A 14,188-nucleotide genomic window follows, 5' to 3' on the forward strand; every position below is an offset into this window, starting at 1 on the left:
TGTCACACACCTGTCATACAACTGTCACACATCTGTCACACACCTGTCATACAACTGTCACACACCTGTCATACAACTGTCATACAACTGTCACACACCTGTCATACAACTGTCACACACCTGTCATACACCTGCCACATCTGTCATACACCTGTCATACAACTGTCACACACCTGTCATACACCTGTCACACACCTGTCACACACCTGTCACACACCTGTCACACACCTGCCACACACCTGTCGTACACCTGTCACACACCTGTCACACACCTGTCATATACCTGTCACACACCTGTCATATACCTGTCACACACCTGTCATACACCTGTCACACACCTGTCATACACCTGTCACACACCTGTCATACACCTGTCACACACCTGTCATATACCTGTCATATACCTGTCATACACCTGTCACACACCTGTGACTGATGCTCTGGGTTATTCTACCCCTGGTGACTTGATTAACCAGGCTGTTGATGGTTGGCTCCAGTAGACCTACATACCGTGTGTGGATATTAGTAAACATAGTCTAATAAACCCAAGATTCACAGGTTTATAAACCCAAGGTTTACAGGTTTATAAACCCAAGATTGACAGGTTTATAAACCCAAGATTGACAGGTATATAAGCCCAAGATTCACAGGTTTATAAACCCAAGATTCACAGGTTTATAAACCCAAGATTCAAAGGTTTATAAACCCAAGATTCACAGGTTTATAAACCCAAGATTCACAGGTTTATAAACCCAAGATTCACAGGTTTATAAACCCAAGATTCACAGGTTTATAAACATAAGATTCACAGGTTTATAAGCCCAAGATTCACAGGTTTATAAACCCAAGATTGACAGGTTTATAAACCCAAGATTGACAGGTATATAAGCCCAAGATTCACAGGTTTATAAGCCCAAGATTCACAGGTTTATAAACCCAAGATTCACAGGTTTATAAACCCAAGATTCAAAGGTTTATAAACCCAAGATTCACAGGTTTATAAACCCAAGATTCACAGGTTTATAAACCCAAGATTCACAGGTTTATAAACCCAAGATTCACAGGTTTATAAACATAAGATTCACAGGTTTATAAGCCCAAGATTCACAGGTTTATAAACCCAAGATTCACAGGTTTATAAACCTAAGATTCACAGGTTTATAAACCCAAAATTCACAGGTTTATAAACCCAAGATTCACAGGTTTATAAACCCAAGATTTACAGGTTTATAAACCCAAGATTCACAGGTTTATAAACCCAAGACTCACAGGTTTATAAACCCAAGATTTACAGGTTTATAAACCCAAGATTCACAGGTTTATAAACCCAAGACTCACAGGTTTATAAACCCAAGATTTACAGGTTTATAAACCCAAGATTCACAGGATTATAAACCCAAGACTCACAGGTTTATAAACCCAAGATTCACAGGTTTATAAACCCAAGATTCACAGGTTTATAAACCCAAGATTCACAGGTTTATAAACCCAAGATTCACAGGTTTATAAACATAAGATTCACAGGTTTATAAGCCCAAGATTCACAGGTTTATAAACCCAAGATTCACAGGTTTATAAACCTAAGATTCACAGGTTTATAAACCCAAAATTCACAGGTTTATAAACCCAAGATTCACAGGTTTATAAACCCAAGATTTACAGGTTTATAAACCCAAGATTCACAGGTTTATAAACCCAAGACTCACAGGTTTATAAACCCAAGATTTACAGGTTTATAAACCCAAGATTCACAGGTTTATAAACCCAAGACTCACAGGTTTATAAACCCAAGATTTACAGGTTTATAAACCCAAGATTCACAGGATTATAAACCCAAGACTCACAGGTTTATAAACCCAAGATTCACAGGTTTATAAACCCAAGATTCACAGGTTTATAAACCCAAGTTTTACAGGTTTAAAATGACTTAAATAACTTATAAATAAAGTTTATATGGTTTTAATATGAGTTTTATTTTCCGGATCAACAAGAAGGTTTAAAAATAAAACAGAGGCAGGTCCAGTTCCTTGGATCAAGAACCCTTCATCGAGAGGGGGCGGGCGGCCCTTAGTACAAGAGTACAGAAGAGAAGGGGGCCACAGGTGGAGTATCTTGTTCCGAGGAACCGGAACTACTTCTCCCCTTCCTTGGATCAAACCTTAGACCCTCTTGTTTCCAAGTGCTCTGACTTTTACGGGTTTAAGAACATAAGAACATAAGAAAGGAGGAACACTGCAGCAGGCCTGTTGGCCCATACTAGGCAGGTCCTTTACAATTCATCCCACTAACAAACATTTGAACATTAAAATGGTATAAAATACCGACAGGTTGTTAGGTAAGACACATATGCAACAGTTAGGTATCTTTATTTCGAAACGTTTCGCCTACACAGTAGGCTTCTTCAGTCGAGTACATAAAAGTTGATACATAAAAGTACATAAAAGTCGACTGAAGAAGCCTACTGTGTAGGCGAAACGTTTCGAAATAAAGATACCTAACTGTTGCATATGTGTCTTACCTAACAACCTGTCGGTATTTCATACCATTTTAATGTTCAATCTGTCTGACACTGCAACACAAGGGTATCTTGGTACAGACCTACAATCAACTTTCGACAACCTCTACTAGTGAGAACGGCTGGATTTGAGAGGGACCTGTCCTCCCAACATCTGAGTTTTTACCTCTCCTAGTGACCTACGTCTCACCTCTTGGCGCTATATAACGCTCGATCCTGTCACTTCATCTCTATATTGTTTCATACTATGGAACAATGCTCTTCTCCAGACTGAGGGACTGACCACCTCAAAACTTTAAGGGTGATGGACTGATTACATCGTCTTCAAGTATCTTCTGCTTCTATCAACTTTTATGTACTCGACTGAAGAAGCCTACTGTGTAGGCGAAACGTTTCGAAATAAAGATACCTAACTGTTGCATATGTGTCTTACCTAACAACAAACATTTGACCAACCCAATTTTCAATGCCACCCAAGAAATAAGCTCTGATGTGAAAGTCCCACTCAAATCCAACCCCTCCCACTCATGTACTTATCCAACCTAAATTTGAAACTACCCAAAGTCCTAGCCTCAATAACCCAACTAGGTAGACTGTTCCACTCATCAACTACCCTATTTCCAAACCAATACTTTCCTATGTCCTTTCTAAATCTAAACTTATCTAATTTAAATCCATTACTGCAGGTTCTCTCTTGGAGAGATATCCTCAAGACCTTGTTAATATCCCCTTTATTAATACCTATCTTCCACTTATACACTTCGATCAGGTCTCCCCTCATTCTTCGTCTAACAAGTGAATGTAACTTAAGAGTCTTCAATCTTTCTTCATAAGGAAGATTTCTAATGCTATGTATTAATTTAGTCATCCTACGCTGAATGTTTTCTAACGAATTTATGTCCATTCTGTAATATGGAGACCAGAATTGAGCTGCATAATCTAGGTGAGGCCTTACTAATGATGTATAAAGCTGCAGTATGACCTCTGGACTTCTGTTGCTTACACTTCTTGATATAAATCCCAGTAATCTATTTGCCTTATTACGTACGCTTAGGCATTGCTGACTTGGTTTAAGGTTGCTGCTTACCATAACCCCCAAGTCCTTTTCGCAATCTGTATGGCAAAGTTCTACATTATTTAACTTATAAGTGCTAGGGTTATGGACACTCCCGAGCTTCAGAACCTTGCATTTATCTACATTGAACTGCATCTGCCACTTTTCTGACCAAGAGTAGAGTTTGTCTAAATCCTCCTGAAGTTCCATAACATCTACGTTTGAATCAATTATCCTACCTATCTTCGTGTCATCGGCGAATTTGCTCATATCACTAGTAATTCCTTCATCAAGATCATTGATATATATTATAAACAACAACGGGCCCAAGACCGATCCCTGTGGAACGCCACTTGTTACTGATCCCCACTCGGATTTAACCCCATTTATGGACACTCTCTGCTTCCTGTCTGTGAACCATGACTCGATCCACGAGAGCACCCTTCCCCCAATGCCATGAGCTGCTACTTTCTTCAACAGTCTATGGTGCGGAACTCTATCAAATGCCTTACTAAAATCTAAGTAAACAATATCAAATTCTTTATCGTGGTCAACAGCCTCAAAAGCTTTACTGAAGAAAGTTAATAAATTAGTTAGACAAGACCGGCCTCTTGTGAATCCATGCTGAGTATCATTAATCAAGCTATGCTTATCGAGATGGCTTCTTATAATCTGAGCTATAATTGACTCTAGTAATTTGCCAACAATTGAGGTCAGGCTTATTGGGCGGTAATTTGACGGTAACGACTTGTCCCCTGTTTTAAAAATAGGAATTACATTAGCCATCTTCCACATATCAGACACTACACCTGTTTGAAGAGATAAATTAAAAATATTAGTTAATGGTTCACAGACTTCCATTTTGCATTCCTTTAGAACCCTTGAATAAACCTCATCAGGACCCGGTGACTTATTTTGCTTCAGTCTGTCTATCTGCTTCACAACCATTTCACTAGTGACTGTGATGTTACATAATTTATCTTCTTCTGGCCCACTATAAAAATTAATTACCGGAATATTATTAGTGTCTAAACCATACCCCCGGCCGGGATTGAACCCGTGGTCAGAGAGTCTCAAAACTCCAGCCCGTCGCGTTAGCCACTAGACCAGCTAGCCACAATAAGATTCATCCAACTAGGTATATTTCTACACCATAGGAAGGTTAGCACAGGCACCTCTGTGACCACAAATGCAAGTTTTTACAGACGAATCTCCAGCTAGCGTGGCTGTGACGAACTCTAGCTCAAGTCCCTTCACTGCTGTCAACGATTTCTAGAGTCATGTTGACGGCAGTGAAGGGACTTGAGCTAGAGTTCGTCACGGCCACGCTAGCTGGAGATTCGTCTGTAAAAACTTGCATTTGTGGTCACAGTGGTGCCTGTGCTAACCTTCCTATGGTGTAGAAATATACCTAGTTGGATGAATCTTATTGTGGCTAGCTGGTCTAGTGGCTAACGCGACGGTCTGGAGTTTTGAGACTCTCTGACCGCGGGTTCAATCCCGGCCGGGGGTATGGTTTATTTGCAATCGTGTCATTACGATTTCTTGAGTCATTATTAGTGTCTTCCTGTGTAAAAACCGAGAGAAAATAATTATTTAAAATCGAGCACATTTCATTCTCTTTGTCAGTAAGATGCCCATAGTTATTTTTAAGGGGACCTATCTTATCTCTGACTTTTGTTCTATATACCTGGAAAAAAACTTTTTGGGTTAGTTTTAGAATCCCTAGCAACTTTAATTTCATAGTCCCTTTTAGCTTTTCTTATCCCCTTTTTAATGTCCCTCTTAATGTCAATATACTGATTCATAAGATGACCCTCGCCTCTTTTGATACGCCTATAAATTCCTTTCTCATGCCCTAGTAGATATTTAAGCCTATTATTCATCCATTTTGGGTCATTTCTATTTGATCTAATTTCTTTATAAGGGATAAATGTTCTTTGAGCAGCATGTATTGTGTTCAGAAAACTGTCATACTGATAGCTCTCTTCGTTACCCCAGTCAACAGATGATAAGTGTTCTCTAAGCCCATCGTAATCTGCTAAGCGAAAATCTGGGACTGTTACTGAGTTATCGCTACTATCGTACTTCCATTCAATTCTAAATGTAATTGATTTGTGGTCGCTAGCACCCAGTTCCTCTGAAACTTCTAAATTATTAACAAGGGATTCATTGTTTGCCATAACTAAGTCAAGCAGGTTATTTCCCCTTGTAGGTTCTGTCACAAACTGCTTCAAAAAACAATCCTGAACTACTTCTAAGAAGTCGTATGATTCTAAATTCCCAGTCAAGAAATTCCAATCAATATGACTAAAGTTAAAGTCTCCTAGAATTACTACATTATCGTGCCTTGTGGCCCTAACAATTTCCTCCCATAGTAGTCTCCCTTGGTCCCTACCTAACTTTGGGGGACGGTATATCACTCCTAAAATTAACTTTTCATGCCCCTCTGAAAATTCTATCCAAACAGACTCTGTATGTGTTACTTCAGACTTAATACCCGTTTTTATGCAACAGTTCAAGCGATCTCGGACATAGCTCTTCCCAATGAATAATAACAATAAATATTAATAATTATATTATTATTATTATTATTATTATTATTATTATTATTATTATTATTATTAAATGAAAAGCAGTGTGGCCTTGTAGGCCAGGGCTGTCCCTCAGGGCTACAAGAGATCATCTAGCCCTCAGGGCTAGAAGAGACCAGGTCTATGTCTCAGGGCTGCTGGTCGGCTGGCTGCTAGCCCTCAGGGCTAGAAGAGACCAGGTCTATGTCTCAGGGCTGCTGGTCGGCTGGCTGCTAGCCCTCAGGGCTAGAAGAGACCAGGTCTATGTCTCAGGGCTGCTGGTCGGCTGGCTGCTAGCCCTCAGGGCTAGAAGTGAAAGTTAAGAGTCTCAGGGATGATCCACTCTGGCTAGGACACAGCAACTATCTTGATGGAACGGGAGGTGGAATAGGCCAAAATCCAGACTGTGGTGGATAGATGGGGCAGAGGATTGACATGATAGACGGGGGGAGGGATAACAGGATAGATGGAGAGAGGGATGGCAGGATACACTGGGATAGAGGTGACAGGATAGATGGGGAGAGAGATGGTAGGATACACGGGGAGAGGGGTGACAAGATACACGGGAGCATATGAATACACAAGAGGCCCAGGAGCTAGATCCCAAAAGGGATAACAGGAATACATCTACATTCGTATTTACAATATATATTTCATTTATTACAAGCAAATTTAATGCATTTGCTTAGAACGTTCAGGATCTCTCTTTTATAACATAATACCTTGACATATCACACAGGTTATTATGCTCTCTATATTTATATTTATAAATAAATGGACAATGAATCACATAGTGTTCATGGTAGTGATTATAATGTTGATCACATACCTTGTGCATTTAGTCTGATCATCATATATGCGTCTGCCTAACCTTCAGAAGCACTTGTAACCAAGCCTAAGCCTGGTTACCACATCATCAGACTGTCAGAAGTACTTGTAATCAAGCCTAACCCTGGTTACCACAACATGAGTCAGTTCACATTGTAAGTTTTTCCAATATTCTCTATGTTCATGTTACCATAGCGAGTTATAGATCAACTCAGGCTTCTAAATGTATTCCTGTGACATTTAGATCCACTATTTACTCCTCTCAAGAAATATTTGACAGACAGATCCCGGCTTATATTCAGCCTCTTCCTTCCTTGGTTAATTTATCAACTTTAGAACGTAGGAGTAATTCAGTGAGTAATGGAAAATATATTAATTACGTTCTTTCTATTTTTTAATATCTATCTACTCTAATTTAATGTTTATGTCTGCCTAAACATGGTTGTTGGGGACCTTAACTAGGGCGGTCCTTAACTAGGGCGGTCCTTAACTAGGGCGGTCGTTAACTAGGGCGGTCGTTAACTAGGGCGGTCGTTAACTAGGGCGGTCCTTAACTAGGGCGGTCCTTAACTAGGGCGGTCCTTAACTACGGCGGTCCTTAACTAGGGCGGTCCTTAACTAGGGCGGTCCTTAACTAGGGCGGTCGTTAACTAGGGCGGTCGTTAACTAGGGCGGTCGTTAACTAGGGCGGTCGTTAACTAGGGCGGTGGTAACAAAGAAAGATGCAGCCCTGCCAGTAGACTCCTGCTTAGATCCGTCAGTGGATATAATTTGTAATATGTTATTATTAACGAAGTGGTGGGCAGTTAGTGGTGGAGGCTCGAGCCTCCGTCCTCTAGTAGCTAGAAGTTGTAGCCGTAACCCAGAGGTTTAAGGGAACTGCTACCCACTCCCCTACTACCAGCTCCACTACCACCAACAACTACTATTCCACCACCACTACCACCACCTCCCCTACTACCAGCTCCACTACCACCAACAACTACTATTCCACCACCACCACTACCACCACTAATAACCCTACCACCGGTTGCAGGAACAACACTGTGAAGTACTGCCCCACGACCACCATAACCACCACTGCTACCACCACTACCACCACTGTTACCACCACTACCACCACTGCTACCACCACTACCACCAACACCACAAGGGAGTGTTACAGTCCTGGTAACGGTCACATATTGTCCCTGGTTCTGGGTGACAGTTCTGGTCTCAGTAATTGGGAAGTGTGTTGTTAAAGTCTGGGTAAAGTATCTGGGCTCCTGTACGGTCCGAACCACTTGGTCTCGGACCGTCTGTGTCTGGACCGCTGTTTGTACCACCGTCCGGGTCTGGAAAACTGTCTTAAAGACAGTCTGGAACACCGTCTGTACCTGAGAAGAAAACAGACAGTCTGTGTAATAGTTACATTGTGGCAACACCAGTAGTGTTCAGATGTTACTCTCTCTCTCTCTCTCTCTCTCTCTCTCTCTCTCTCTCTCTCTTCTTCTTCTTCTTCTTCTTCTTCTTCTTCTTCTTCTTCTTACCTGGTTATTCAGTTGGGTCCTAGTAATGACCTGGAGCCTGGTGGTGGTGGAGACCTGGTACCTTGTAGAGAAGGCTGTTTCGGTGACCTGTTGTACCTGAGTCTGTGTTAGGTACTCTGTGTCTGTTATGATCTTTGCCTTGGTCACATAGTTTGTCTCCGTCAGTAGCTGTGGAAGAAACATGGAAAGAGGCATTAAAACCCATGTGACAATACAATACGTGAGTTATATTTCCACACTGCCAGCCATAGGGTCTCGACACACCATTCTTGCGACTTGATTTCCAGTCTCTGGCTTGCCTGTCCCTGGCTTACCTGTCAGCATAGTTGCTGATCCCTGTATTCCCAGTATTATATAGCATAGCATATTAGTATCATCCCTGTGCTTTAGACACGAGATCCCTCGTAGGCCTGGCTTTGTGTGACGTCATGGGGATACACATGGGCAGTGATCCCCCTGTCCCTCTCTCACTCGGCGGCAGACCATCAAGGCGTAGACAGGCTAGGCACTGGGCCCCATCTCTCATCTCAGTCTGACAATACATTTACCATCCTACAAGTGTGTCTACTTTCTACCTACGATATCTCCATTCAAGAACCCTTACGACATACCTGGCCCTGGCTTACCTGGCCCTGGCTTACCTGGCCCTGGCTTACCTGGCCCTGGCTTACCTGGCCCTGGTTTACCTGCCCCTGGCTTACCTCCGTCTGTGTCTGGATGATAGGAGGGACCACGGAAGTGACCACTTCCCTCTGTACCACAGTGGTTGGGTAGATTCTGGTCTCTGTAATGTCCCTGAAGACAGTAGTAGGGATGGCTCGAGTCCTGGTACTGATGACGGTAGTAGGTACTAGACGGGTAGCTGTCACTACAGACACTTTGAGATGACAGGCATCTCCTCCTCCTGCTCCTCCTACTCCTGCTCCTACTCCTCCTCCTGTTCCTCCATTGAATCCTACGCCAGGAGTCACAAAGAGACCTCTGAGATTTTCATTAAAGCCCTGAACCTGCAAAAGGTATTAAATTTTAGGTTAATATATCCAAAATCCTGCTCCCGGGTTAATAGATCCAGGATCATCGCTCTTGCATCCCGGTTACCATTGTAAAGACCATTTGCAATTTTAGTTTTTTCACGAAAGAAGTTGAATATTAAATCATTTACATTTATAGACCCAAAGAAAAGCTAAAAATAATATTAATTGATAGATTTTATTACATATTGGACTGGCAGAGATATGTATAGATGCTATAACTTTAGTATAAATTGTTTAAAATAGTTAAACAGAGATCTGATACTGTATTAATCAAGCTTGTAACAAAAGAGCATCACTAACATTGGAGAAGCCAAAGTTGTGGCCCAGATTCCCTCCTTGTGCGATACTGTGACCATACGTGGCGGCCCCTTGACCGGCTCCACCTCCAACAATGATGCTAACAGCCTTATTTAAGCCTCCTGGATCAATGATACCTCCTGACTGGCTTGATCCTCCGCCATATATGACAGACAGTCCTGGTTTCAATCCCTGGCCACCAACATTGCTGTAACTATGACTGGAGGCTCTATACACCAGCAACATCACTACCATCACTAACGTCATCTCCCACCAACACATTCTTCGTCTCAACTCTGAAATATATTTTACGAGTGTAAAGTAGGTTAATGAAGGTGTCTTAATATACACATACAAACATATTTTTCACACAATGGCTGTCTTCCATCCAGCTAGAGTGACTCAAAAGAAAAGAAACCTGTTACCAATACTCATTTAATAACCGTCTTGCCTGTTGTGTGAGCAATTATATATATATATATATATATATATATATATATATATATATATATATATATATATATATATATATATATATATATATATATATATATATACATATATATATATATATACAGGAAGAGAGAGACGGAGGCCATTACATAATCAGAGTACCTGGTTCCCTGGTTCAGATACCTGTAAACCTGTAAACTATATGACCGTAGTACCTGCAGAGGTCCTTTCTTGGGACTAAAGTCCCTGTAAGTTTCTTTTCTTGGAAGACGTTGGACACCTGCCCAAAATACCTGTTAATTTACACGGCAGAAGAAAACATCTTCCCTAATAACTACAGAGGGATTTAATCAGCTTTCTCCCGCCTTGGTCAGTGGGTTACTGCTAGCTGCAAAGATTTTGATCCAGTGAATTTGAGCTACTTCGCCCTGGGATCAAACTTGAGTGCATCCCATTCTTTCCGTCTCACGAGCACGCAAGATGACAGGTAAATCTCACGAACTTCCACTAACGTTCAGTGTGCAGTTACCTTTAGTGTGTGTACAAATGACGGTGGTTCCCATTAGGGCCAACAGGAACGCCGCCTCCACCACAGATTTCATTCAGACCTTCAAACCAAAACTGGTTTTCTCTATCCACCTGACTACGACTGCTCTCTCTCTCTCCCTCTCTCTCTCTCTCTCTCCCTCTCTCTCTCTCTCTCTCTCTCTCTCTCTCTCTCTCTCTCTCTCTCTCTCTCTCTCTCTCTCTCTCTCTCTCTCTCTCTCTCTCTCTCTCTCTAAGAAGATGCAACAGTGAAGCAACGATATATGTTAGACAATCATTATATAACTTAAGGGGCCAAAGATTAGGTTAGATTTAGATATTGCCTCAAGGAAGCGAGCTTATTGGTCTGTGAGTGGACATAACATCATAATGACAGTACTGGACAGTGTCACTCGCACTGTGAGTGGACACAACACCATAATGACAGTACTGGACAGTGTCACTCGCACTGTGAGTGGACATAACACCATAATGACAGTACTGGACAGTGTCACTCGCACTGTGAGTGGACATAACACCATAATGACAGTACTGGACAGTGTCACTCGCACTGTGAGTGGACACAACACCATAATGACAGTACTGGACAGTGTCACTCGCACTGTGAGTGGACATAACATCATAATGACAGTACTGGACAGTGTCACTCGCACTGTGAGTGGACACAACACCATAATGACAGTACTGGACAGTGTCACTCGCACTGTGAGTGGACATAACACCATAATGACAGTACTGGACAGTGTCACTCGCACTGTGAGTGGACATAACACCATAATGACAGTACTAGTGTCACTCGCACTGTGAGTGGACATAACACCATAATGACAGTACTGGACAGTGTCACTCGCACTGTGAGTGGACATAACACCATAATGACAGTACTGGACAGTGTCACTCGACTGTGAGTGGACATAACACCATAATGACAGTACTGGACAGTGTCACTCGACTGTGAGTGGACATAACACCATAATGACAGTATTGGACAGTGTCACTCGCACTGTGAGTGGACATAACACCATAATGACAGTATTGGACAGTGTCACTCGCACTGTGAGTGGACATAACACCATAATGACAGTATTGGACAGTGTCACTCGCACTGTGAGTGGACATAACACCATAATGACAGTACTGGACAGTGTCACTCGCACTGTGAGTGGACATAACACTATAATGACAGTACTGGACAGTGTCACTCGCACTGTGAGTGGACATAACACCATAATGACAGTACTGGACAGTGTCACTCGCACTGTGAGTGGACACAACACCATAATGACAGTACTGGACAGTGTCACTCGCACTGTGAGTGGACATAACACCATAATGACAGTACTGGACAGTGTCACTCGCACTGTGAGTGGACATAACACCATAATGACAGTACTGGACAGTGTCACTCGCACTGTGAGTGGACATAACACCATAATGACAGTATTGGACAGTGTCACTCGCACTGTGAGTGGACATAACACCATAATGACAGTACTGGACAGTGTCACTCGCACTGTGAGTGGACATAACACTATAATGACAGTACTGGACAGTGTCACTCGCACTGTGAGTGGACATAACACCATAATGACAGTACTGGACAGTGTCACTCGCACTGTGAGTGGACATAACACCATAATGACAGTACTGGACAGTGTCACTCGCACTGTGAGTGGACATAACACCATAATGACAGTACTGGACAGTGTCACTCGCACTGTGAGTGGACATAACACCATAATGACAGTACTGGACAGTGTCACTCGCACTGTGAGTGGACATAACACCATAATGACAGTACTGGACAGTGTCACTCGTACTGTGAGTGGACATAACACCATAATGACAGTACTGGACAGTGTCACTCGTACTGTGAGTGGACATAACACCATAATGACAGTACTGGACAGTGTCACTCGTACTGTGAGTGGACACAACACCATAATGACAGTACTGGACAGTGTCACTCGTACTGTGAGTGGACATAACACCATAATGACAGTACTGGACAGTGTCACTCGTACTGTGAGTGGACATAACAATTCGACAGAGCTGATAGTCCAGGATAAGGCAAGGTAAGCCAGGTAAGCCAGGTAAGCCAGGTAGTGTGGCTTATTTCTCTTTGAAGTCCTGATATCCTCCCCAGGATGTGACCCACAACAGTGGGTCACATCCTGGTTCCTATTTACTGCCTTTGTTAGTATTTTTTGCTAATTAGCAGAAGAATTGTAAGTATTATAAGTAATGTTAGGAAGAAATATTAGACTTGTTAGAAAATTGACAGGATCCAAGATCTAACTTTGTGGGTAACTGTAGACGTTGTATAGAAGTTACCACGACAAGCAAGCTGGATGGTAGATGGGGTAGACAGGTTGGTAGACAGGTGGGCAGCCTGGAAAGTCGCTGTGGGCTGGGAAAACCCACCACTGCCCACCTCTACCGGACGAGCCACGGTAATTACTGTCCTTGACACACACACACACACACACACACACACACACACACACACACACACACACACACACACACTTTGAGTACTTGGGAAAGGCAGACAGCAGAGGACTTGGAAGTTCACATCGAGGCTGTCTGCTAGGAACTGCCTACTGCTCAGAATAGGAAGTGTTAGTTAGTTAGTTACCATTTTGTCCTAGGCACATGTCGATTAGACACTAGGCCTGTTGTGTGTGTGTAGGTGTGTAGGTATGTAGGTGTGTAGGTGTGTAGGTGTGTAGGTGTCATGTATTATCTAGGTGTGTGTCAAGAATAGTCAGTTAGAAGGTTCTAAGAAGAGTTAGAGAGATGGTAGACTCCCCAGACAGCTGGTCACTAAGACAAACCAACAGACAGCTGGCCACTAAGATAAACCAACAGACAGCTGGTCACTAAGATAAAGCAACAGACAGCTGGTCACTAAGATAAACCAACAGACAGCTGGTCACTAAGATAAACCAACAGAGAGCTGGTCACTAAGATAAACCAACAGACAGCTGGTCACTAAGATAAAGCAACAGACAGCTGGTCACTAAGATAAACCAACAGACAGCTGGCCACTAAGATAAAGCAACAGACAGCTGGTCACTAAGATAAAGCAACAGACAGCTGGTCACTAAGATAAAGCAACAGACAGCTGGTCACTAAGATAAACCAACAGACAGCTGGTCACTAAGATAAAGCAACAGACAGCTGGTCACTAAGATAAAGCAACAGACAGCTGGTCACTAAGATAAACCAACAGACAGCTGGTCACTAAGATAAAGCAACAGACAGCTGGTCACTAAGATAAAGCAACAGACAGCTGGTCACTAAGATAAAGCAACAGACAGCTGGTCACTAAGATAAACCAACAGACAGCTGGTCAC

The 14,188-nt window shown here is 42.4% G+C and overlaps 1 protein-coding gene across 1 annotated transcript; it reads right to left on the minus strand.

Moving 5' to 3' along the window:
• Positions 1-7,574: 7,574 nt before the first annotated feature.
• LOC128704919 (putative per-hexamer repeat protein 5) lies at positions 7,575-10,123 on the minus strand. Its single transcript, XM_053800136.2, has 4 exons — positions 9,834-10,123; positions 9,201-9,506; positions 8,500-8,667; positions 7,575-8,346 (listed from the first exon to the last, which is right to left on the minus strand). The coding sequence occupies exons 1-4, from the start codon at positions 10,110-10,112 to the stop codon at positions 7,813-7,815; spliced, it is 1,287 nt and encodes a 428-aa protein (XP_053656111.2). The 5' UTR covers positions 10,113-10,123; the 3' UTR covers positions 7,575-7,812.
• Between the last annotated feature and the right edge of the window lie 4,065 nt (positions 10,124-14,188).

The sequence above is a fragment of the Cherax quadricarinatus genome, chromosome 91 (assembly GCF_038502225.1).
Source record: "Cherax quadricarinatus isolate ZL_2023a chromosome 91, ASM3850222v1, whole genome shotgun sequence".
NCBI classification, from domain to species: Eukaryota; Metazoa; Arthropoda; class Malacostraca; order Decapoda; family Parastacidae; genus Cherax; species Cherax quadricarinatus.